Source organism: Henckelia pumila, chromosome 2 (genome assembly GCF_033568475.1).
Source record: "Henckelia pumila isolate YLH828 chromosome 2, ASM3356847v2, whole genome shotgun sequence".
Classification (NCBI taxonomy): Eukaryota; Viridiplantae; Streptophyta; class Magnoliopsida; order Lamiales; family Gesneriaceae; genus Henckelia; species Henckelia pumila.
Genome location: NC_133121.1, coordinates 108,210,297 through 108,232,009, shown reverse-complemented (window position 1 = coordinate 108,232,009; position 21,713 = coordinate 108,210,297). Strand labels below are relative to the sequence as shown.

General features: G+C 35.2%; 2 protein-coding genes across 4 annotated transcripts; both read left to right on the top strand.

The window, feature by feature from the left end:
* The first annotated feature begins 3,305 nt into the window (after positions 1-3,305).
* Positions 3,306-12,846, top strand: LOC140882354 (uncharacterized). 2 transcript variants are annotated; one of them, XM_073288309.1, is made up of 21 exons: positions 3,306-4,226; positions 4,894-4,965; positions 5,090-5,294; positions 5,377-5,476; positions 6,082-6,177; positions 6,978-7,064; positions 7,191-7,334; positions 7,432-7,524; positions 7,630-7,711; positions 7,787-7,846; positions 7,934-7,986; positions 8,084-8,250; positions 9,638-9,851; positions 9,955-10,012; positions 10,107-10,163; positions 10,269-10,514; positions 11,266-11,330; positions 11,435-11,491; positions 11,582-11,675; positions 12,097-12,237; positions 12,324-12,846. In XM_073288309.1, exons 1-21 carry the CDS (start codon positions 3,699-3,701, stop codon positions 12,453-12,455), a joined length of 2,751 nt encoding a protein of 916 aa, XP_073144410.1. In that variant the 5' UTR covers positions 3,306-3,698; the 3' UTR covers positions 12,456-12,846. The 2 variants fall into 2 exon arrangements, with proteins under 2 accessions (XP_073144410.1, XP_073144409.1); XM_073288308.1 differs by having other exon boundaries at positions 7,191-7,340.
* A 2,228-nt stretch (positions 12,847-15,074) lies between these two features.
* On the top strand, positions 15,075-21,653 carry LOC140879964 (phosphatidylinositol 4-phosphate 5-kinase 9-like). 2 transcript variants are annotated; one of them, XM_073283962.1, is made up of 9 exons: positions 15,075-15,370; positions 16,288-17,670; positions 18,695-18,862; positions 19,349-19,514; positions 19,676-19,786; positions 20,003-20,190; positions 20,534-20,691; positions 20,806-20,968; positions 21,246-21,653. In XM_073283962.1, exons 2-9 carry the CDS (start codon positions 16,400-16,402, stop codon positions 21,520-21,522), a joined length of 2,502 nt encoding a protein of 833 aa, XP_073140063.1. In that variant the 5' UTR covers positions 15,075-15,370; positions 16,288-16,399; the 3' UTR covers positions 21,523-21,653. The 2 variants fall into 2 exon arrangements, with proteins under 2 accessions (XP_073140063.1, XP_073140062.1); XM_073283961.1 differs by having other exon boundaries at positions 16,280-17,670.
* Positions 21,654-21,713: the final 60 nt, after the last annotated feature.

Here is a 21,713-nt window from a genome sequence, read left to right as displayed (position 1 = left end):
GATTTTGAATACGACATAGGAAAAAGAAAAAATACATCTTTGGTATTTATATTATTCGAAAGACATAAATCCACAGAAGTCGTTAGAAGAATCACATATGAACTCGTCGTTAATTAATTTTATTTATTTCAATTTTTAGTTATTTAAACTCAAACAATCATCGTAGCTCTACATAAGATTAAAATTTTATTAGTTACAAATATTTAATATAATATTGTTTTATTTATTCTCTTTATGATCGACTTGGACTCATTTTCTAGATTAAAACCCGACATCATACGCTTGCAAGCGAAAATCACGCAAAAGTTACGGATGCAGCCCGACTGCTTGCATATGATGTAGCAGGTGATGTTTTTGACGAATACTTGAGAATAGGCGCATCACCATCGACAGTGTTGGAATGTTTGAAAAAATTTTGTAGGGCGGTGTATGATATATTTTCTGAGCAATATTTGAGGCAACCAGCACATTAGGATGTTGCTCGGCTAACTGCTGAGAGTACTCGAAGGGGATTTCCCGAGATGCTTGAAAGCATTGATTGTATGCTATGGGCTTGGAAAATTTGTCCAACAGCTTGGACACGACAATATCAAAGTGGACATGAAAAGGGACTTTCAATCATACTGTAGTCCATTGCATCGAAAGATTTATATATGAATTTGGCACGCATACTTCGGCGTACCGGGATGTAATAACGACATATATCAATGTGCTGGAGAGGTCCAATATATTCTTAAACCTTGCAAAAAGTGAAGCCCCTCCAGTGGGGTTAAAGGTGAACGAGAATGAATACAACATAGGGTATTATCTTGCCGATGATATTTATCCATTTTGGGATGTCTTTGTCAAGAACATCCCTCGGCCTCTCTCACAAAATAGGACTTTTGCAAGATATCAAGTGGGCGTGAGAAAAGATGTTGAATGAGTATTTGATATACTCCAAGCACATTGGCACATTGTGAGAGGTTCATCCCGCATTTGGAATCCAATTGATTTAGATTATATAATGAAGACTTGCATAATTCTCCATAATATGATTGTGAAGGACGAAAGAGATGATATGTTCGAAGATTGTTATCTTCATGCTCGAGATTATTAATATGTGCCACCAGATATTGTTCATTCGAGAAATCATACAGTAGAGTTTAACGCCTTTTTGTAGCGACGTGTCGGCATTTGGAACAGAGATTTGCATAATAGGCTTAAGAAGGATTTGATCGAACATATATGGAATTTACATGGGGATGAATAATTAATAATGTATTTTTACTTAATTATTTGTGTTTTTTATATTTATATGTGTGTTATTTTTATTAATTATGTTTTTAAAATTATGTGTAAGCTTTTAAAATTTAATTATGTGTAATATTAAACTTTTTCAATATGCAATTTTATTTTGTGTTTAATTACTCATATATTCAATGAAAATAAAAATTTAATATTTAAACATCATCTCATGCACCCTGACAGATCCAAGCAATGAAGTTATCATCGCTAACATCATCATGCAACGAAGTTACCAAATTCATCGCACTAACATCCTCACACCATTGAATATGCTCTAAGACACTAGCCATTCCGCAATGGTTCATCTCTCGATTGAAATTATTCCGTTGTTAATGAAAAATAATGATGGAATAACGAATTAATGTTTGAGTTTATAATATTAACCGCGACTTCTAAAATTTGTTATAGGTTATTTCAAAAATATATAAGTACTTGACTATTTGCAGTGTTCTAAAAAGCACGAAAAAACGTCACTTAAGCGCGATTAAGCGTGAGCAAAAAGCTTCGCTTTGGACAAAAGCGTGAAAAAAATGGTCAACTCCTTGGTTGACCATATTAAGCGTAAAAAAGCGTAAAAAATCTTGAAAAAAGCTCGAAAAAAGCGTGAAAAAATATAATTTTTTTAAAATAATATTTAATTAAAATTAAAATTTTTAATTTTTATTTTAAATAATAAATATTTAATAATATATATATTTTTTAAAAAACATTTAAATACATCAAAATTAAATTTGTTTCGTACATTTCCTTTATTTGCAACTAAGAGATGAAATTTGATCTAACACAAACATTTTATTCTAGATAATTTGTTATTTTGATACTTACGTTTTTTATAACTTGAAAATTTATTTATTTATTCTTAAAATCTTTAAGTTTATATGTTATCGGTTATTTATTCTATTAATTAATTTAATATAATTAAAATTATAAAAAAATGAAAAACGCTTTTTCATGCTTAAGCTTGTTCTAAACTCGCTTAAGCTTGTAAAGCTTGAAGCTTGACCGTAACGCTTCGTCACGCTTCACGCTTTTTAGAACTTTGACTATTTGTAACATTATTTTTGCATGGACATGTCGGAACTTGAACATCTAATCGTGCCGGGATGAAAACAAGGTGCACAATCTAACTTGTAAACAAACAACAAAGAGTTTCGAACTGAGAATTCAAATCTCTTTGATAAATGATCAAAAACTAAAATGTTGAATTACAACGGAATTGAAATCAAAACTAAAAATTTAAACTGTTTTGCACATCTAGTGCATTAGAGTTTAAAAACTGTTTTAGGATAATAAGTTGTTAAAAAATTTGAATGAACTTATTTTAAATAATATATGTTTGATATTATAAGATGTATTTAATATCAAAATTACTAAAATTAGTATAATACGATGAAGATAATGTAATAAGTTATACATATACTAATACAATTTTAGAGTAAATTATATTAAAAAATTAAAATTATTTTATATTTTAATCTACAAAATTTTATGTTATTTGGAATTTTTTGGAAAATAATATTTAGTGAGGAGATGATAGAAATTTATTAAAATAAGTAAGACTGTAAGGGTATTTTGGAAAGAAAAATGTTAGAATAAGAGTTTTTTTTTTAAAAAAAAGATCATCCTTGTGTCTTTGTGTTGAGTATTGACGACTTTTATAATGTTTGAATTTTTTTAAAAAACAGCCTCTTGAGTCTCAAATTTGTTGATCCAACAATATATATAAATTTAAATTGCTTCTAAATTTTTTTAGACTGGAATGAAACGAAAAAATCATTAACTTAAACATGCAAAAAAATATTAATAAATATCGAAAGTTTGGTACCATGATTTTTCTCTTACGTTTCGCACAATCTGATGAATAAGACGTGGCGTTTTTTTTTATAAAAGCCTTGGTGTGAAATGCGACTTTAGTTGTAATTGTACTGTACCACACCATAGGCACCGCAGCGAGTCCGCCCCAACAAGGCAGAATGGCGTGTGTATATAAATCTATGATATTTATATTCAGTAAAAAAAACCTTCTCTCAAAATCTTTAAATTTGTTTATTCCAAAAGATTTTCGAAATTTGTTTCATCGCCAATTTCTCTCAATTTCGAGGGTTTCGCTCTCTAATTTATCCTCCGAACCACCGAGAAATTTGAATCAACCCTATTTTTTTTCTTTAATGCACGGAATTCAATCGCGTTTTTGACGCAGATCCGTACGCTGAATCCCTCTGTTTCCGTTTGCTGGTGCTGTGTTCCTGGGCACAGCATCAGTGAATTCAAAAAACAGATTAACAGGACAAAGAAGCAGAATTGAAGCCCGGATTTGGGGTAGAAATTGTTTGTCTGGGACAGTTAAAAGCGACTAAATTTTTAGTCAGGGGATTCGGGTTCTCGGACCCGAGACCGACCGGTCGGTTTTCATGGATCACCGCCATGGAACAGGGGTTAGGGCGAGTGAGGCGAATGGTTACGCCGTTTATTCGAGGAGTGGGCGGTTGAAGAGTGGAAACGGGAGAAGAATTGGATATTTTGACAATGTCGTAGAATGTTCGGGAATCTCTACTAAGGCCGCGGAGGTAGTAAGTTCGGACTGTGATGTTGCAGCCCGTCGTGGTGACTTTGTAAGTATTGGTGGAAGTGTGGATAAATTAGGCGCCATTAGTGGTACTGAAGGGAAGCAGAAACCCATGGCGGTGGGGATGAGAGATGGTCACCGGAGATTTACGCGATCAGTACTGAACTTAAAGGTTGAGGATTCTAAAGCTGAAAATGGGGAGGGTTTTGAGGTAGACGGATCGAAGGGTGCGACAGTGGCTGCATCGGGTAGTCCGATGACATCGAAGATGTCCGAAAATATCCTGATAAAAGGATGCCCTACAACTGTTCGAGAGCTCTTAGAGACTGGGTTGTTGGAGGGGTATCCAGTTTTCTACAATGGTGGCAAGAAGGTAGTATGATTAGCTACCAGTTTTGTCTTGTGATTGTTATTATTGTTGTTATGGTGGTGGTTGATTATGTTTAAATTGTCATTTTTATCTAGCTTTCATTAAAAAGAAATTCTAATTTTAATTTTAAAATTTGAAATGGGAGAGTAGAAGATGCTAAGATTATAACCTTCTTTAATAGTTTTTATCACATAGTATAGATCAATATTTTGTTTCCTAGAGATTTTTTGTATTTGAAAACTTTTTGTTGAAAAGTAAATATCGTTAAAAAAAAAATCTTCCTGTTGATGCATTATTGATACTGTCTCAAATCTCAATGTTATTTTTGTCCCTACAAAGAGGCTTTGCGAAGGACCGCAAAAGCCTTTTAACATAACTAATCAGGCAATTGACTTAGAACTTTGGATTTGTTAATCTGTGAAAATCACGGATGCTTATGTTGTTATGTGATAAAATCGGGAAGTTGTAAAATATAAATATTTGTGGGAACGTGTGTACAAGAGTTAAAAACTGAAATAGATTTGTCTCCTTAAAGGATTAACATGACTTTTTTTTAATGGTATTACAGATTGTATGAATTATGTTTAGCCTGTTGCTTTTCATCAATCACTATTTGTGCATGAAACAGTTTTGTTTCAGAGTCTTAACTATTTCGTGCTCTCTTTTCTAGGGGTTTCCTCTGCGGGGGACCATAAAAGACGGTGGTATCAGTTGTTCTTGCAGTTTGTGCAAAGGAGTTGTGGTGAGGGCTTAATTTATTTAGTAGTTTGGTGTGATCACCACCATGAAGAAGTGTGGGTGCTTATTGTTTTTTTGCTTCCGTGCTTGTAAATATATCCTGAGATCATGTCGTGTTTACATTATAGGTAGTACCTCCTTGTAAATTTGAGATCCATGCCTGTAAATCATATAGACGTGCATCTCAGTATATATGCTTAGAGAATGGTAAAAGTCTCCTGGACATTGTCAAAGAATGCGGCAAAGCTTCTGTGAAGGAGTTAGAAGAAACCATACGAAACTTCATAGGTCCCGTGCATGTGAAGGAATCTTTTGTCTGTCACAGTTGCAAGAGTGAGTGTGGTTTATCATCTCTGATCTTCTTACGTTTCATGTATTCTTATACAAAAGATAATTTGGTACCTTTGTATGCCAGATACGTATCTTGCGACATCGCCTGCAAAGGTGGAGCAACGTTGTGATTCTTGCTTGATTAATGTGAATTTGGACGCTGTTGCGGAATGTGTGACATCTGGGTATTCTTTCTATCTGAGAGATCTTGAGTCTATTTGCGTTTTTCTCAAACTCTTCGTGGATATGACCTGCTTGGAGGCTCTATAACTTTTTTTTATTAACTGCTGGACATGTACCATGACGAAAATATACATGAAGCCTGATGCAAGGTTTTTATAAGTTTTGGAAAAAAGAAATAGTTAACATGTATCGGACTCGTGCCCAGAATTGATGGTTGCGAGTTATGGATTTATTAGTAACCAGATGTTAGAGGTATGCTCCGGATAGTCCTGATGTGAGAGCTAGGGCCAACAAAAGCTCTCTATGGCCTTTGTGTCAAAATCAGAAGGCCTGTAGATGCTGATTTTCTAAATTCTTGAATTTCATTCTGACTATGCAAGTGATCTCTATACTTATCTCTTATAACTGCCAGTGTTCAATGCTATCGTAACTAAATCTTAAACACAAATTCTATGATTACTGATGAGCTATTTCAGTTTTTTCTGTTGTGCCTGACTGATGTAACTATACAGCAATTATCAAGTCATTAACTTATACATGTTGTTTATAAATCATAATAATTGAAGTTTTCCATTTTTTAACTTAATTTTTGGTTTGTCTTATTCAGCCCTTCGGAGCCAGCTCTTTGTTTTACAATTTCTGAAAATACTGAAGATCTCAACACTCCCCAAAATGAAAGTCATCAAGGAAGGAAGAAAAGAAAGTGTGTATATTATATGTTTTTTATTATTAATTCTATATTCTATGTAACACGGATACTCCAGAATTTTTTTTTTGAAGTATCGGATACGGATACGATACACAAATACGCGTATCGGATACGGTAAAAAACGTGTCATTGACTTTTTTGAAGTTTGACCAGTCGGATACGGCGAGGACATGGCGAGGATACGGCTAGGATACGTTTTTAGATACGTCAGGGCTCAATTTTAAAAAATTTAAAATTTCTAGGGTTAAATTAAAAAACAATAAGACTTTGAGGACTATTTAATAAATATACCAAAATTAATTGGGCCTAAAAAGCCCTAATCAGTAGGCTTTCTTCTCCGATTATTTTTCTGCCCAGTGCGTCTTTCTATCATCATCGACATCGTCCATCTATCATCAGTCATCCCATCGGCAGTTGCTGTCCCTCGCCGCGGCCCGCCGATCGCTGCTGCCACTAGCCGCTCGTCGCCGCTCCCCTTTGCTCGCCGTCGCCTGCTGCTGCACTCAAGTTTCTAGTACATTTTTTTTCTTTTTCCTTCTGAAATCAATGCCCACTGCCCAGATTATTTTTCTAATACTAAATTTATATATATTTAATATTTTTATATTATTTAATATTCGCCGTATCCTAGCCGTATCGTGTCTTATATTTGTAAAATTTGTCGTATCGCCGTATCCGTGTCGTGTCTGATACGATACTCGTACCCGTATCCGTGCAACATAGTCTATATTGCTTTTCCATATGCTGAAGGAAATCTTAGATTTAAAATCGTGCCACTGTGTTTTTGTCTGTAGGCATCTGGAGTTGGCTTCTGATTCTAAGTATTCCAAAAAATCATCGCCAATGTCAACGACAAAAGGAAAATGGGAGATAACAAATATGTGAGTTTTTAATTTTTATTGACCACTTTTCAAGTGAAAAGTAATTTTCATTACTTGCTGTTTAGTTTTATACTTATAGTAATAATGCAATCACTTTTTTGATATGCTTTTGTTTGTTGTTTGAAGGAGGTCTCAATCATCTTCTGCATCTAAATCCGGTGTACGTGCTTCAGTGAGGTATACAAGGTCTGTGTCATATGTGGATACAGATGGTAGTGATCCCTCACATGGTTCCCTGAAGAACAAGGCTAGTGGAAAGCTCTTAAAGAAGTTAGTGTAAACGTCTATCCTTTGTAAATTCATGCATTTTGTCTCTGGTCAAACTCGAGCAATATTTTGTACCTGAATGTTCCGTCTTGTGGTACAGGTTGTCAAATACAAATTCACTCTCCAAGTCCTCAGAAACTGAATCTCCATCTATATCAGTTCAATCAAAGAGTTCATGGAAGATAACTAAAAAGTTGTTTCCACTTAGATATTTAAATATCATTTTTACTTTGCATTTCATGTATATGTTTTCTACTTTGGCATACAAGAAAATATTCTGGTGTTGTCCTTTATACAGGGATCAGAGGATGCACAGGCTAGTTTTTGAGGATGGTGGATTACCAGATGGAACTGAAGTAGCATATTATTCCCATGGCAAGGTGAGTTAGATAACAGCTAGATTCTTAATCTTATTTTGAGTTTTGGGTTTGTTATCTTCCTTTGTTTGTACGCAGAAATTGCGTGAAGGCTATAAAATGGGATCAGGAATAGTTTGCCGTTGTTGCAACGCTCAGGTATCAAACTATCAATTTGATTTTTTTAAGTTGAAAGTTCTGATTGTTTTTGCTAATGTGTTGATTCTTGTTACCTCTTTTGAGCAGATCAGTCCATCTCAGTTTGAAGCTCATGCTGGTTGGGCAGCCCGCAGAAAACCGTCAGCCTCTCTATCTGTTTGTCTGAAATATTGTGATCAACACGTTCTATTTAATGCATATATTTTTAGCCCTGATGCGTTCCCATTTATTCTGCAGCTATATGTATATCTACACATCTAATGGGGTGTCCCTCCATGAATTCGCTGTCTCTCTGCTGAAAGGTCGTGATGGTTCGGCCAAGAATAATGATGACTTGTGCATCATTTGTGCGGATGGTGGGAAACTTGTGCTTTGTGATGGATGTCCTAGGGCATTTCACAAAGGTAAATTTTAAATTTATATGTAGATTGACATTGATTTATTGCTTGCCACATTTTCCAATTGAAATGGCACTATTATTGTCATATGATGAATCCTAATGATAACCAACATTTTTTTGTATCCTTTTGTTTTCTCCCACCCTGGTCTTGTATTTTGGTGGAAAAGGGGCAGCATTGGATGCTAGAATAACTTGAAATTCTTCTTACTATGCACTGCCAGTATGTTCATCCTGATTCATTGTTCCCCATTCTTTTGTCTGGTTTGAGTACATCTCAAGCCATGGGAGATCAATAACTTTCAGTGACTGGCAATATTGATAGCTGGTTTTGATTGTCGTGCTGCTTGGACTTCTTTTACAGGATTCTGCAGACTTGAACTGCCTAGGTTTTCCCGTGATTCTTTGTTTATTTTTGTGGAGAAATTCTTATTTATTTTTACTACTGCACCTCTTTCATGCATACAATTTAAAAGAAGAAAATACTGTGGAATTGATCTTAATAGAAAAATTATTTGCAAAAGGGGACTTCCTCGTGGCTGTTAGTTTTAGGGTATCTGGCACTTTAATAACAGTTCTTATGTGTTTTCCTAGAGCCATTTATCGGAACAATTAATTGTCACGTCACATCATCAGGAACCTGGTTGAGTTCGTTACCCAGGATTATAAGGTCTTTAAGTACTATTTCATATTTTCATTGAGTCCCTACTACTAACAGTCTAACACCCTGCCATGGGCCATCTATTGCGCTTTACGCCTTTACGAAGCCAAAGGCATTTAAAGCCATATATCAACTCATAACTCTTATAGTCTTATCTCAGTTGCCACCTTAAATAATGTAAGAATTTATTCAGTCAAAAAATATAATTTTCCGCACAATTCTGGCAGAACTTTCACCAAAAATTGAATGACGAGCTTGGATGAACTTTTACCAAAAATTAAATGTAGGAGCATTTTTGTGGGATATTTGTATTTTGTGGGTATCAATGCATGTGCATGCATCTGCCTGCAGTATGTTGCACTTATATGAGACTATGAGCTTTTGTGTTGAAGTAATGAAGGTTTTAGCCTGCAATATCTTCTAGAGAAAAACCTATTTATTTTGTACACAGAATAAGGTTTTGTCGTATATGGCTGGGGCCAAAGATTGGCATTGAATTTAAAAATTGTGCCAGTACCCAAGTTCAGTGCCGGTCAGTGACAAGACAACTGTGACTTATGTGTGACTATACCGTGGTTCTGTTCTCTCACCTGCTCATTTTCAGTGCATCATTTTTCTCAGCGACGGTTTTGAATTTTTTTTATGATGATGTGCCATTAAGGCAGAGGTATGCACTTGTGTAATGTGTCTTATTGAGTTAATTTTTGATTTGCCTCCTCGTGTCACTTTTCAGAATGTGCATTGCTGCCATGTATCCCTCGTGGTAAATGGTATTGCACATACTGCCAAAACATGTTTCAGAGAGAGAGATTCGTTGAATCCAATGCCAATGCTGTTGCAGCTGGAAGAGTTTTAGGTATTGATGCGATAGAGCAGATAAAAAGCCGTTGCATTCGCATTGTCAGGAGCCCTGAAGAAGCTGAGTTAATAGCATGTGTGATCTGCAGGTAACATACTTGCCCCTAGATAATTGGCTTGGTATTTTGGTTTTGAAACTTGGTGATAAATTTTGTTCTTTTGTTTGTATCTGAACTTCTTGTGGATAAACAGAGGCTATGATTTTAGCAAATCTGGTTTTGGTCCACACACTGTTATACTGTGTGATCAGGTATTCTTCCTGATTCTCATCTTTGTTTGTCCTTCTTAACTGAGTTACTGTGAATATGGAGACCATTTTCTGATTATAATTTCATATTTCACAGTGCGAAAAGGAGTATCATGTTGGCTGTTTGAAGAAATGCAAGATGTCTGATCTAAAGGTGCACTTTCAATGAAAAGATCACCTGTGGCTGTGTGCTGTTCTTTTGTAATGTTCTTCTTGTTTCCCTGTTTCTATTTCTGAGTTTGATCTGATTCTTCAACAGGAACTTCCCAAAGAAAAATGGTTCTGTTCTGTGAATTGCGGGAGGATATACTCTGCACTGCAAAATTTGCTAAATAACGGGGCGGAAAAGCTTCCAGAAGCTACTTTAGATGTCATAATGAAAAAGTGGGAGGGAAAGAATTTAGTTGCTGATCCAGATCTTGATGTGAGATGGAGGCTCTTAAATGGGAAAAATACTTCTCGTGAAACCCGAGTGTTGCTATCACAGGCTGTGGCAATATTTCATGTAAGTTTTGTCGCATCTTAATTTAAATGCTTGTGATTTCACTTTTGCACTGTGTCTAGAGTTTAGTTTCTTGTTCTCATAAAAGAAAAATTATTAGTTTCTTGTCTTCGAGTAGGTGCACAAATTGAGTGAGCAAGGTTTAGTTTGCTGTTGACTTGAAACATATGGTAATAAATAATAATAGTCATTTTTTGTTAATAAATGGAAGGAGCATCCAGTTTTCTTAATAGCTATAACTTCATGATTTCAATGTTCACGACCTTCTCTAGCTGTGACTTGAAGCTTCATCATAATGCTGAATGCTGGATTTGTGTAGGTTCTGATTGTCTATTCTATCCTCTGTGGCTGTTGGTAATGCACAGTATCCAAACGTGATTTTTGAGTTGTGTTATTAAAGAATTTGAATTGCATCATTATGCTAATCAATTTCCCTTGATAAAATGGTTAAATACATTGTGCGAAAGTTGGTATCATTGTTGGGCCGTGTGTTTGAAATCTCAAGAGCAGTTGGATTACTAACGAGGAAATGGTTTTGGGTGGGCTATAGTTGCCCTCACTGTCTTATCACTTATGTGGTTATTTGGCTGTATATGCGAGAATAACAATCAAATTGTGGTACTTTGGCTGTGGTCCAGTTCAGAGTATTTGAGCTGTTCATTACAATTCATTAGATATAATTCGTGATTTCGTAGTGTTATTTGTAGGTTTTTTTTTTTATGGACTTCTCTGTATTAATCTGTTCTGTTTCCAGGAATGTTTTGACCCAATTGTGGATTCAGAGACTGGAAGGGACTTCATTCCGTCTATGGTTTACGGGTATGGTTAACATCTTTTGCCTTTTGCCATGAATTTCTCTGTTGCATAAATTCGTATAACTTTGTGTTGTTGGGTGTTGCTCCCAAATCTCTCTTCATTGACAGGAGGAATATAAGGGGTCAAGACTTCAGTGGAATGCATTGTGCTATATTGACAGTAAAGTTAGACCCGCTTCTCACATCCATGCTTTCGTTTCGTCCAGCACTGCTGATGTAACATTGTGTTTTCAACAATTTTTTCCTACATTGCAGTTCAACAGTTGTATCAGTAGGGATCCTGCGGATTTTTGGGCAGGAGATGGCTGAACTTCCATTGGCTGCAACTCGTGTTGGTAATCAAGATAGGGTACGTACCCTTTTTCCTTCTTGTTTGACTCATCAAAGAGCAGTAGTTGTAGGTCTTTGGAGGCAAAAAGCTATTAAATGTTGGTGCCTTGTGTCAAAATTGAAATGACATCTATTTTGAGTGTATTTCAAACCTATATCAATTACTATTGTATTTGCTGAAGTTAATAAAAATTGGATTTGCGATTCATCCCGTATAAATGTATCCAAACAAATCAAATAGGTATAAATTCATCCAAATGTGCCCTTTTTGTATTTTAATAAAATGAAAATATTTAGAAATGATGGTGTTTGTTGATCACATTCAGTAAATACCAAATCTTGTTCGAAAACATCATTGAAAGACTGTCCTTGGTTGTTTTCTTTTTACAAGATTTTCCCTCTGCAATTTATGGTCTGTCTCATGTTGCATGCCTTTGCAGGGATACTTCCAAATTCTGTACACATGCATCGAAAAATTGCTTGCTTTCTTGGGCGTGAAACTCTTTGTTCTCCCAGCAGCTGAAGAGGCGAAATCAATATGGACAAAAAAGTTTGGATTCACAACGATTGCTGAAGAGCAGGTACAACTAGCTAGAAGTTAACCAAACCTCGCCAAACTCACTCTCCCTCGAACATGTAATGATATTTGATATTCTGTTTGTTGCAGCTCTTGAATTACAAAAGAACCTGTTGGCAATTGATTACTTTCAAGGGGACGTCCATGTTAGAAAAACAAGTCCCGAAATGTCGTATTATCAACCAAGATAAATCAGATTCCCCGCCCCCCGGCAGTAACTAACAAAGCAAAACCATTCGTCCTCAATAGCTTGCTTTGCAGGTTTGTGTAAATTTTGATGATTTGCCTGCCCCGTTATTTATTAGTCTAGATAGTTAGTTAGTGCGTGCGTGAGTAAAGTACTTGCAGTTTGTTTGTGGGTTAGCTGAGATGCAAAAGGGGACAGAACCATTTTGCCTAGTCGGAAAAAGGTTGAACTGTAAAGTTTTAGTCGGATAAAACAATTCTCCACCTGTCGGTTGGTTTGTTTCTGAGTTCTAACCAACCTTTTTTTTTTCCTATTATTATTCGAGGCTCAACTCTTTATCTTCTTTGGAATTCCTTATTTGTAAATAATGTAAACTTAATTTATTTGCTGTTTTATTTCTTTCTAAAAAAATGATAATAAAATTATTTGGTGTTTTTTTTTTCTTCTTTTCTTTGTGTGTGTTGTGTGTGTGTGTGGGTGCTGGTGGCTTTTGTTCTCCCTCTCCCGGCTACGCATGATCCCAAATGAAGCACCATCATCATCATTAATAATCCATGGAAATGATTAAAATTTGTTTTGGTTTTTTATGGAGAGTGGAATGAAATATAAATGGCGGTGGTGGCTGGCGGCCAAGATGATGGGGATTTTCGAAAATGGATTATACAAATTTACAATCGTTTTTTTTTAAATAATTATTATTCCGTCACTCAACAATTACGTTTGTCATGATTTATGGACAAACTTTATAATATTCCGGTTTTCTCTGGTGATGATTGTTTATTATCAATAATGATGAGATTAGTTGCTATTTGGTAAAATTTGTCGTTAACATGATAACTTTGAGAATCTTTACTAACAACTGTTTTCTCAAGTACAGACCTTTGAATTCTTTTTTTGAGAGGATAGACCTTTGAATTTTATTTAAAGGGGGAGGTTGATTTTTTTATATTGAGAAAATGTAATAGCAGGTGGTGATGTCATGTCCGTACAGTATGATGAAAACACAATTATTAATTCTGAAGGCAGATTATTATACTCCACAATTATATTTTTATCATGCGCCCACCAGCTCCGTAAAGAAAATTTTGGCCACAAGTAAATTTAATACTAAAAAATTGACATTGTCAATTGGTATTTAATATATTTATATTTTATATATATCGGTGAGAGCACACGTAAAGGCATTGATGTTTGATGCTACGTAATTTCGGTGGAGTTTATCCTATATCTAAGGTTCAAATTTGATTTATATATGTGAGGTTCATAAAAATGTATGAATCCCACACAATTAGATTAAAATTTGACATTTGAATGTAGTATGAGGGTAGTATTCTCATGCTAGACTCTCAGCAACCCGTAATTTGAGTTACCCCAAACCATAACATTGCAAGATTTGTAATGCTTCTCCAATCGTTAAAATACTTGAATTTGATGATATATATATAAAATCATATTTCAAGATGAGTTTTCATTTAGTCTCATTTGAATAAATTTTTTTTAATAGAAAAATACAAATGGAGTTTTAACGTGAGAATGTCATTCTAATACTTGGTAAACTATATAAATCATTTCGATAATGTCAGATTAAGTGATCAATACTAATTCTTCCCAAAATTAAACATTAACATGTGATAACATTTCATCGAACAGTTTTTTTATTTTTTTAAAAAATGTAACCATATTATTTTTTAAAAAAAAAAACAAAATTTGAACCTCTCATATAGATAGGGCTCACATACCGTACAAAAATACTGAAATATACCGATATTGTATCGAATTTTTTTCGATATATAGACATTTTTTTGGCATATCGAATTTTTGCTCGGTATGTATATGATATCAATATAGATTTTTTCTATATCAAAATTTTGAAATTTTGGTATCAATACCGAATGAATTTTTTTTATACTGATATTTTTGTTACTACACCCCTAAATATAATCGAGAGTAGTTCAATTTATTTTATTTTAACATAATTATAATGCGTTTAAAACAAAGAAAGGCAAATACATTTTAATATCTCCACTTGGGATAGCCAGAGTTGAAAGTTAGAACCCAACTTGCATCACACTAATGCGGCCTGCAGACTCCACCCACAATAAATTACCATATTTGGCATTTAAAACATCAAGAAATGGATCAGTAGAGGATTCCGCCGGTTCCATGGAGAAGCAGCAGCAGAAGATTTGATTGGCCAAAAATTACCATATCTTCATTTATTAAGATATTTTTCGATGTGTATAGGATAAACACCAAACTAACGTAACCTTGGACAAACTATATTAGTTAGATAACTCCCATTATACACAAGTTTTGTGCAACAAGAGTTTCGTTCTATAAAAAATTAATAAAAGAATCAAACTCATATCGAACTTACCTATTTCAACTATCCAACAAGCCTAGATCACATATTCATATCTTCATTTGCTAGTATGGTCGGTTGTCTACCATCAAATAATTCGATTAAGTGGATAGAGAAAACGTATGCCGAATAAAGAATTATATTAAAATATTTGTTTATTATATTATAAAATAAAAATAAATCACCTAACCCAAACCAACGAAATAATAGTCCAAAAATGAAATTATATATTATTCGGAATAAAACATGGTGAATGATGTGTGTAGAAAATTCACACATCACACTTGAAAGAGACAACATAGTCCACATCTTGCGATTGTCCATTCAAATTGCACAAAATTATTCATTCTACTTCGCGAATGCAAAATAATATAATAATATATCAATGGTCCACAGGAAAATCTAGCAACTTGAGCATTTACCTGCCTTCTTCCTCGTGGGATTGGATCAATCTTGGGTTCCATTGCTGTTAAATAGGATCATCGAAGCTTTGAAGGCTTGACTTGAATTTTTGCTGGCGAAAGTCACAACTCCCAGATCTTCATTTTCTACTTCTAGCATCTTTTTCAACTTTTATCTGAATAGAAGGTGAATCTTTTAACAACTGCGGACTGGTGTTACGTGTATGTTTTTTTTGTATTTTATTCTTTGAAACATGATGTTTGGGACCGAACTGGAGAAATTCGTGTTGGGTTTTTGCTTTAATGATATGTAATTCAATCTTGATATACGTTTGGAGTTATTTTTGTTCGCGGGGAGAAGGTGTGAGAGTTGGAACCTATTGCTTAACTTTGTTAGACTGATTGTGTCTTGTGTTGATGTTATCCTCCTTTGATTACTTTTATACATTTTTTTTTGGGTTTAATGTTTTGTCATTTTATATCAAGAGGTGCTAACTTATGAACTGAAGTTTTGGACGAAGGATATTTGTTAAGGATTTTTCGACAGTATTAAAAGTTAAAACTACGCATTCATTTCAGCAAATGTAGATTACAGATGTGGTGGTCTCAGGATTTCGGGATTTGAATATCTACGAAAAAATCATTCAATCCAACATACAACTAGAGAATGTTGGATGTGCAAACTTGTTTGTTTGAATGCAGGTGGAGCTGAACCAGATTACTGAACATCCAATGTAATTCTCCTAGAATGACTAATTCTGGAAACAGTCATCATCAGTGACTTTTTGCTGTGATTTGTTATCTTTTTTTTTTTTTTTTTTTTAATTTAATTTAATTTTATTTCTGGTGGTCGAGATCAACTTTTTTCAGTTGTGTTTTGGAATGGTTCACTGAAGTGGGATTTGAAACGCATTTGTCAAACGTGGAGAAGTTTGTGATGGATCATAGTATTGTTTGTAATCAGAAAATGTGTCAAACTCTTTTCTGGAATCACGTCACCTGTAGAAATTTGTGCTTCTGCTTTTTGGATTATCTATCCATACTTTACACCCAAGGAATTATTCAAGTCTAAATATCATTTTGTTTCATCTCCAAGGTATGCAGATGAGAAACTTCAGAGATCTTTTCATTCAGAAGGTGTTTCTCTTGGTCTTGCAAGAGTTATATGGATGCTTGCCATATGTTTAGTTTGCAAACAGAGACTTAAGAATTATGCATGTCTGGCCTTGAGGCCATTGCTGATAAGGTTGAAAGAGCAATCTCCTTTTCTGATAGGACAAAATCTCTTGATTCTATTTTATCTAATGAAAAAAGCATCTTAAGTGAATTCTGTGGGGAGGATTCTCGAGCTGGATCAGTAACCAATGGCTTTAAAACTGGTGAGTTCTTTCTTCCCAATGGGGAATCTTATTCTGGATCCCTACTTGGCAGTAAACCTGAGGGTTCCGGGAGATATGCTTGGGCTGATGGAAGCGAGTATGAGGGTGAATGGAGACATGGGATGAGGCAAGGATATGGTAAACTTCAATGGCCTTCAGGTGCACTTTATGAAGGTGAGTTTTCAGGTGATTATATGCATGGAACTGGGACATATACCAGACCTGATGGAATGACCTACAAGGGTCGTTGGAGATTAAATCTCAAACATGGTTTGGGGTATCAGAGCTATCCCAATAGAGATGTATTTGAAGGATCTTGGATTAGGGGAACCCCGGAGGGGCCTGGAAAGTATACCTGGGCGAACGGAAATGTATATCTGGGAAATATGAAGGGGGGGAAAATGTCAGGGAAGGGAACTCTTAATTGGATTCACGGGGACTCGTTTGAAGGTAACTGGTTAAATGGCATGATTCATGGATTTGGGGTCTACACATGGGTTGATGGTGGTTGCTATGTTGGAACTTGGACTCGAGGCCTGAAGGATGGGAAAGGAACATTTTATCCGAAAGGCAGTAGCCTTCCAGCTGGTCAGCAATTATATCTTCACGCCTTGCGAAAAAAAGGGTTGTTGCCTGATTTAAGAAAACAAAATCAGGTTTCTCATATTCACCATGCAACATCAGTAGACATGGGAGATGTTGAGGTCGGTGGAATCCGAAATTCTGTTTTGAATTCATCTAATAAACTCTCAAGGGGATTGTTAAATCTTGAGCAATCTCACGGGGAAAATTTTTCCCTGAAAAGGAGCTGGAGTCTTGAAGTATCTATTGAGAAAGTTATTGGGCACTACAGATCATCGAGTACATCTGACACAGTTCTAAATGGAGGAGATAATGGGATCAACATAAACCCTCCAATCTTGGAAAGAGAGTACATAGAGGGAGTCTTAATCAGTGAGCTTGTATTAAGCAATCGTTTTTCACCTTCATCCAGAAGAGCAGACAGGCGACAGAAGAGACTTGCAAGGGAGATAAAGAGGCTGGGTGAACAAATTATTAAAGGCCACAGGAGTTATGATTTAATGCTTAGTCTGCAACTTGGGATCAGGTATGATGACCATTGACAAGTGCACATTATTTTCATGCCTTTTTAAAAGTCCATAGTTGGACATTTGTGATTATGCTATTAGGTTTTCAGAGTTGGAAAATGTGTTTTGGATTTCTATCCAATTAAGTGGTAATCCTTTTTTTCTTTCTCTAAGAATTTAGTAATGCAACTCTGATTCAATTAAGAGTGTATTGCATGTCCTGACTTCCAAAATTGAATGCAATTGTCCTTTTGCAAATTGATTGGATTATTTTGTAAGAATCCTGGATTAAATCAATCAGGAATTAAATGAATAAGTGTTCTGGTCTATTCGACTCGCTTGTTGAGTTCCTTTTTGGAATCTTTTTGATTAATCAAGTTGGATTACAGCTTTATCAAGATTGAAAAACTTGGAAGTTCCTTCTGTTCGTGTGGAATTTCAATTTTGGAAACAAGCTCTAACATTCCGTAACTTGTTATTATTTACATAATTTATAGTTAGTAAAAACAATATCTTGAATTCTTATCAAACTTAATTTCATGGAAGAAATGTTTCTGAAAAAACAAAGCTCAAATGCTCCATTTATGCGTGATTTTCATCTTGTGTGTAAAAACTTGTAATGAGAACAGATTTGGGAGTTAATTGCTGGTTTCATTGAAATTAGTGAGCGTGAATAATCATATCTATCGGCTAAGAATTATATCTTGTTTAACAGAGAGGTCATGCCGGATATTTTTTTTAGACCCATATTTCATTTTAAATCGTTTTTCCGCTGTTTTACTATTAATTATTTTATTCGATGATCATTAAACATAATTAGAATAACCGGGCCTCACAGTTATTCTTTACATTTCCTGTTCTTTGTTTAAGGCTTGTGCCCATGGATACAATCATTATTCTCCTGCCATTAGTTGATTTTGAAGAATGCGTATTTTGCTCACAAAACAAGAAAAATCCACACTATCATATTAGTCAGTTCTTAAATCGACCCTTTTCTTGCCCTTGTCGTGAATCACTTCTGAATAACAGTTAGAACATGATCAGATATACTGTGGGGAAAATTACTCCCATACCAAGTCGAGAAGTTAGAGCAACAGATTTTGGTTCCCATGCAAGCTTTTGGATGAATTTTCCTAGAGAAGGCTCGCAATTAACACCTCCTCATCGGTCTGATGATTTCAAATGGAAAGACTACTGTCCAATGGTTTTCAGGTGCGTTTCTCTGACAGAAGCTCCTTTGCCTGTGTGGATGTTCCTCTCTTGATTCTGGCTTTTAATCTAAAAGTGTTTCAACTTATTTATGGAGACCTTTTGTTTATAAAATTTTAATTAACATTTTGTGGTAAGCATTAATTTATTAGTTTCATTTTTCATGCTTATGTTCTTGCTTTCTGCAAATGCGCTTGCATATTCTCATTTTGAGAATCAACTTGATACACGTCTTACTGAAAATCTCTAGCCTTGTTTCAGCTCCAGATTTTGTTCTTTTGGACTTTAAATTGCACCATTTTGTTTCCAGTCACTATATCTGAAACATGTGGTGCTTATACTGCTTTGGCCCAATTAAACATGAAATGATTTTGTCTAGATATATTTCCTTTACTTTGCAATTCAACAACGTTCGATTTCAGTGTTATTAGAAAATGAAGTTCGTTAAATTTTTTTATATAAAAATGATACATTTTGTTTTTCTTCTAGGAATCTGAGAGAGATGTTCGAGATTGATGCCGCTGACTACATGATGTCAATATGTGGAAATGATGCCCTCAGGGAACTTTCTTCTCCCGGTAAAAGTGGTAGTGTGTTTTTCCTGTCTCAGGATGATCGGTTCATGATCAAGACATTACGAAAATCAGAAGTTAAGGTCTTATATCTCACTCATAACTTTTATTGGTTAGCTTGTGTTCTTGGTGTTGTGAGCTGTCTAAAGTGATGTGATATGTTCTTATGATTCCGTGGTTTTAACATTTTAAAATAGGTATATTATAGTTACTAAAATTATATGTCCCATGGTTGCATTTGTAGGTTCTGCTGCGGATGCTCCCAAACTATTATCGTCATGTGTGCACATACGAGAACACCCTGATAACTAAATTTTTTGGTCTTCACAGGATTAAACCTTCTAGTGGTCAAAAGGTAACTAGGATTAGTTTTAGGACGATTATTTTGATTTATGCGACCTCAACACAATTTCTTTGTTATCATTGGTTCTTTTTCAAAATCATTGCCCCCGCTGCCTCTTTTCCAGATGACTTGTCTTGGAAAGTATTTCTATGCATGTGCTAATTCAATCGACTTATTCCTTGTCTCTCAGTTGTTGACTAACCTTTTTGCTCAATATCTGCTTGGCAGTTCCGTTTTGTCGTCATGGGAAACATGTTCTGCACTGAGTTAAGAATACATCGGAGATTTGATTTGAAAGGTTCTACTTTAGGACGTTCTGCAGACAAGGTGGAAATTGACGAGAATACAATACTCAAGGATCTAGATTTGAATTACTGCTTTTATTTGGAACCTTCTTGGCAAAATGTCCTCCTACAGTAAGTGGCTATTAAATTCAAATTTAGGTTCATTTCCCTTTAGGCCTTTACTTTTCATCACCCGAAAACTAACATCCTGCGGGACACATTGCTCTAATTTTCTTCTAGGAGAATTCCATGTCATAGAGCGGAGATCATTAATCAAACATACGTTTTTATGAAACATGATAAATCTACTTGCTTTATTCTTTGTTCTTTTCTCTTTGCTTGAGATGGAGAGTTAACCTTGAGTGGATGCCGGTGTCAATCTTGAAAAGAAAATTCAATGATTATCCTTCGGATTGAAGTATCATGTGGTCTATTTGATGGCATAGTAATGTTGCTGTTCTGTTCTACTATCCAGACAGATCAAAACAGATAGCAAATTCTTGGAATCAGAGAACATAATGGATTACAGCCTCTTGCTAGGTGTACATCACCGAGCACCACAGCATCTGCGCTCTCATTTGTCTTATAGTCAGCGTATTTTGGTAGATGGACTGGGAATTGTTGCAGAAAATGGTAAATTTTGTTCCCTGTGGCATGTAAATCATGACAAAATCTGATGTACCTTCTTCATGTTTTGTTTTCTAAATTCTTTAGTTTACTCATATCATGTTGATCTACAACCTCCAGAGTCAATGGAGGATGAAAACTCTCGGCAAAGCCTGGTTTTGGTCCCTCGCGGTGCTGGTGACAAAGATGTCGTTATTGGCTCTCATATCAGAGGCAACCGTTTACGTGCATCATCTGCAAGTGGCAACGAGGAAGTAGATCTTCTCCTTCCTGGTACTGCAAGGTATCGAATAAGCAGATTTTTCTCCAGCACATTATATGTTTTCTTTCATCCAAAGTCCCTTAAATTACAACGATGATCAGTCGCCACGTTTTCTGAGAACTTTACAACTGTTTAAACGACAGAAGATTGAAGCTTTCTGTGAAGATATCAATATCAAGAAACTTACCTTCATTGTGGCTGTCACATATAGTTGTATCTCTCTCAGGACTGTCATATGTCTAGATTAATATATAGTATAAAAGATATACAGTAGAGTGACTTTGATGTTTGTTGACAGATTTCAAATCCAGCTTGGTGTGAATATGCCAGCTAGAGCAGAACACAACTCTAGAGGAGATGATGCTCAGATCTTTCACGAGGCATATGATGTTGTCCTGTATTTGGGTATCATCGACATTCTGCAAGAATACAACGTCAGTAAGAAGATGGAACACGCATACAAATCGTTTCACTTCAATCCCCTGTTGATCTCTGCCGTCGACCCTAAGTTCTATTCTGAGCGATTTTTAGATTTCATTCAGAAGGTTTTTCCTCCAAATGTGGTGAGGAGTTAAGAGTGAGAGCCAAATAATTGTGTTCTTTTGTATCTGTGGCTCAGTTCACTAGCTAAAACTGTTATCATTTTTTTTGTATCTCTTCCACCGGTAACTATTTTGTTATGTTTTCTTGAATTTTGCCTCCTATTTATCTTGAGCTTTTGTGTTTTGCGCCTCTAACTTTTTTTTTAATTTTAGCAATCCACACC

What these genes read in the sequence shown, in the direction of transcription:
- LOC140882354 (XM_073288308.1), top strand. Translation starts at nt 3,699, where the DNA reads ATGGATCACCGCCATGGAACAGGGGTTAGGGCGAGTGAGGCGAATGGT. An exon ending in AGGCTGTGGCAATATTTCAT is followed by an intron (nt 10,515 to 11,265) that starts GTAAGTTTTGTC and finishes TTCTGTTTCCAG; the next exon opens with GAATGTTTTGACCCAATTGT. An exon ending in TGTGCTATATTGACAGTAAA is followed by an intron (nt 11,492 to 11,581) that starts GTTAGACCCGCT and finishes CCTACATTGCAG; the next exon opens with TTCAACAGTTGTATCAGTAG.
- LOC140879964 (XM_073283962.1), top strand. Translation starts at nt 16,400, where the DNA reads ATGTCTGGCCTTGAGGCCATTGCTGATAAGGTTGAAAGAGCAATCTCC. An exon ending in AACCTTCTAGTGGTCAAAAG is followed by an intron (nt 19,787 to 20,002) that starts GTAACTAGGATT and finishes TCTGCTTGGCAG; the next exon opens with TTCCGTTTTGTCGTCATGGG. An exon ending in CTCCTTCCTGGTACTGCAAG is followed by an intron (nt 20,969 to 21,245) that starts GTATCGAATAAG and finishes GTTTGTTGACAG; the next exon opens with ATTTCAAATCCAGCTTGGTG.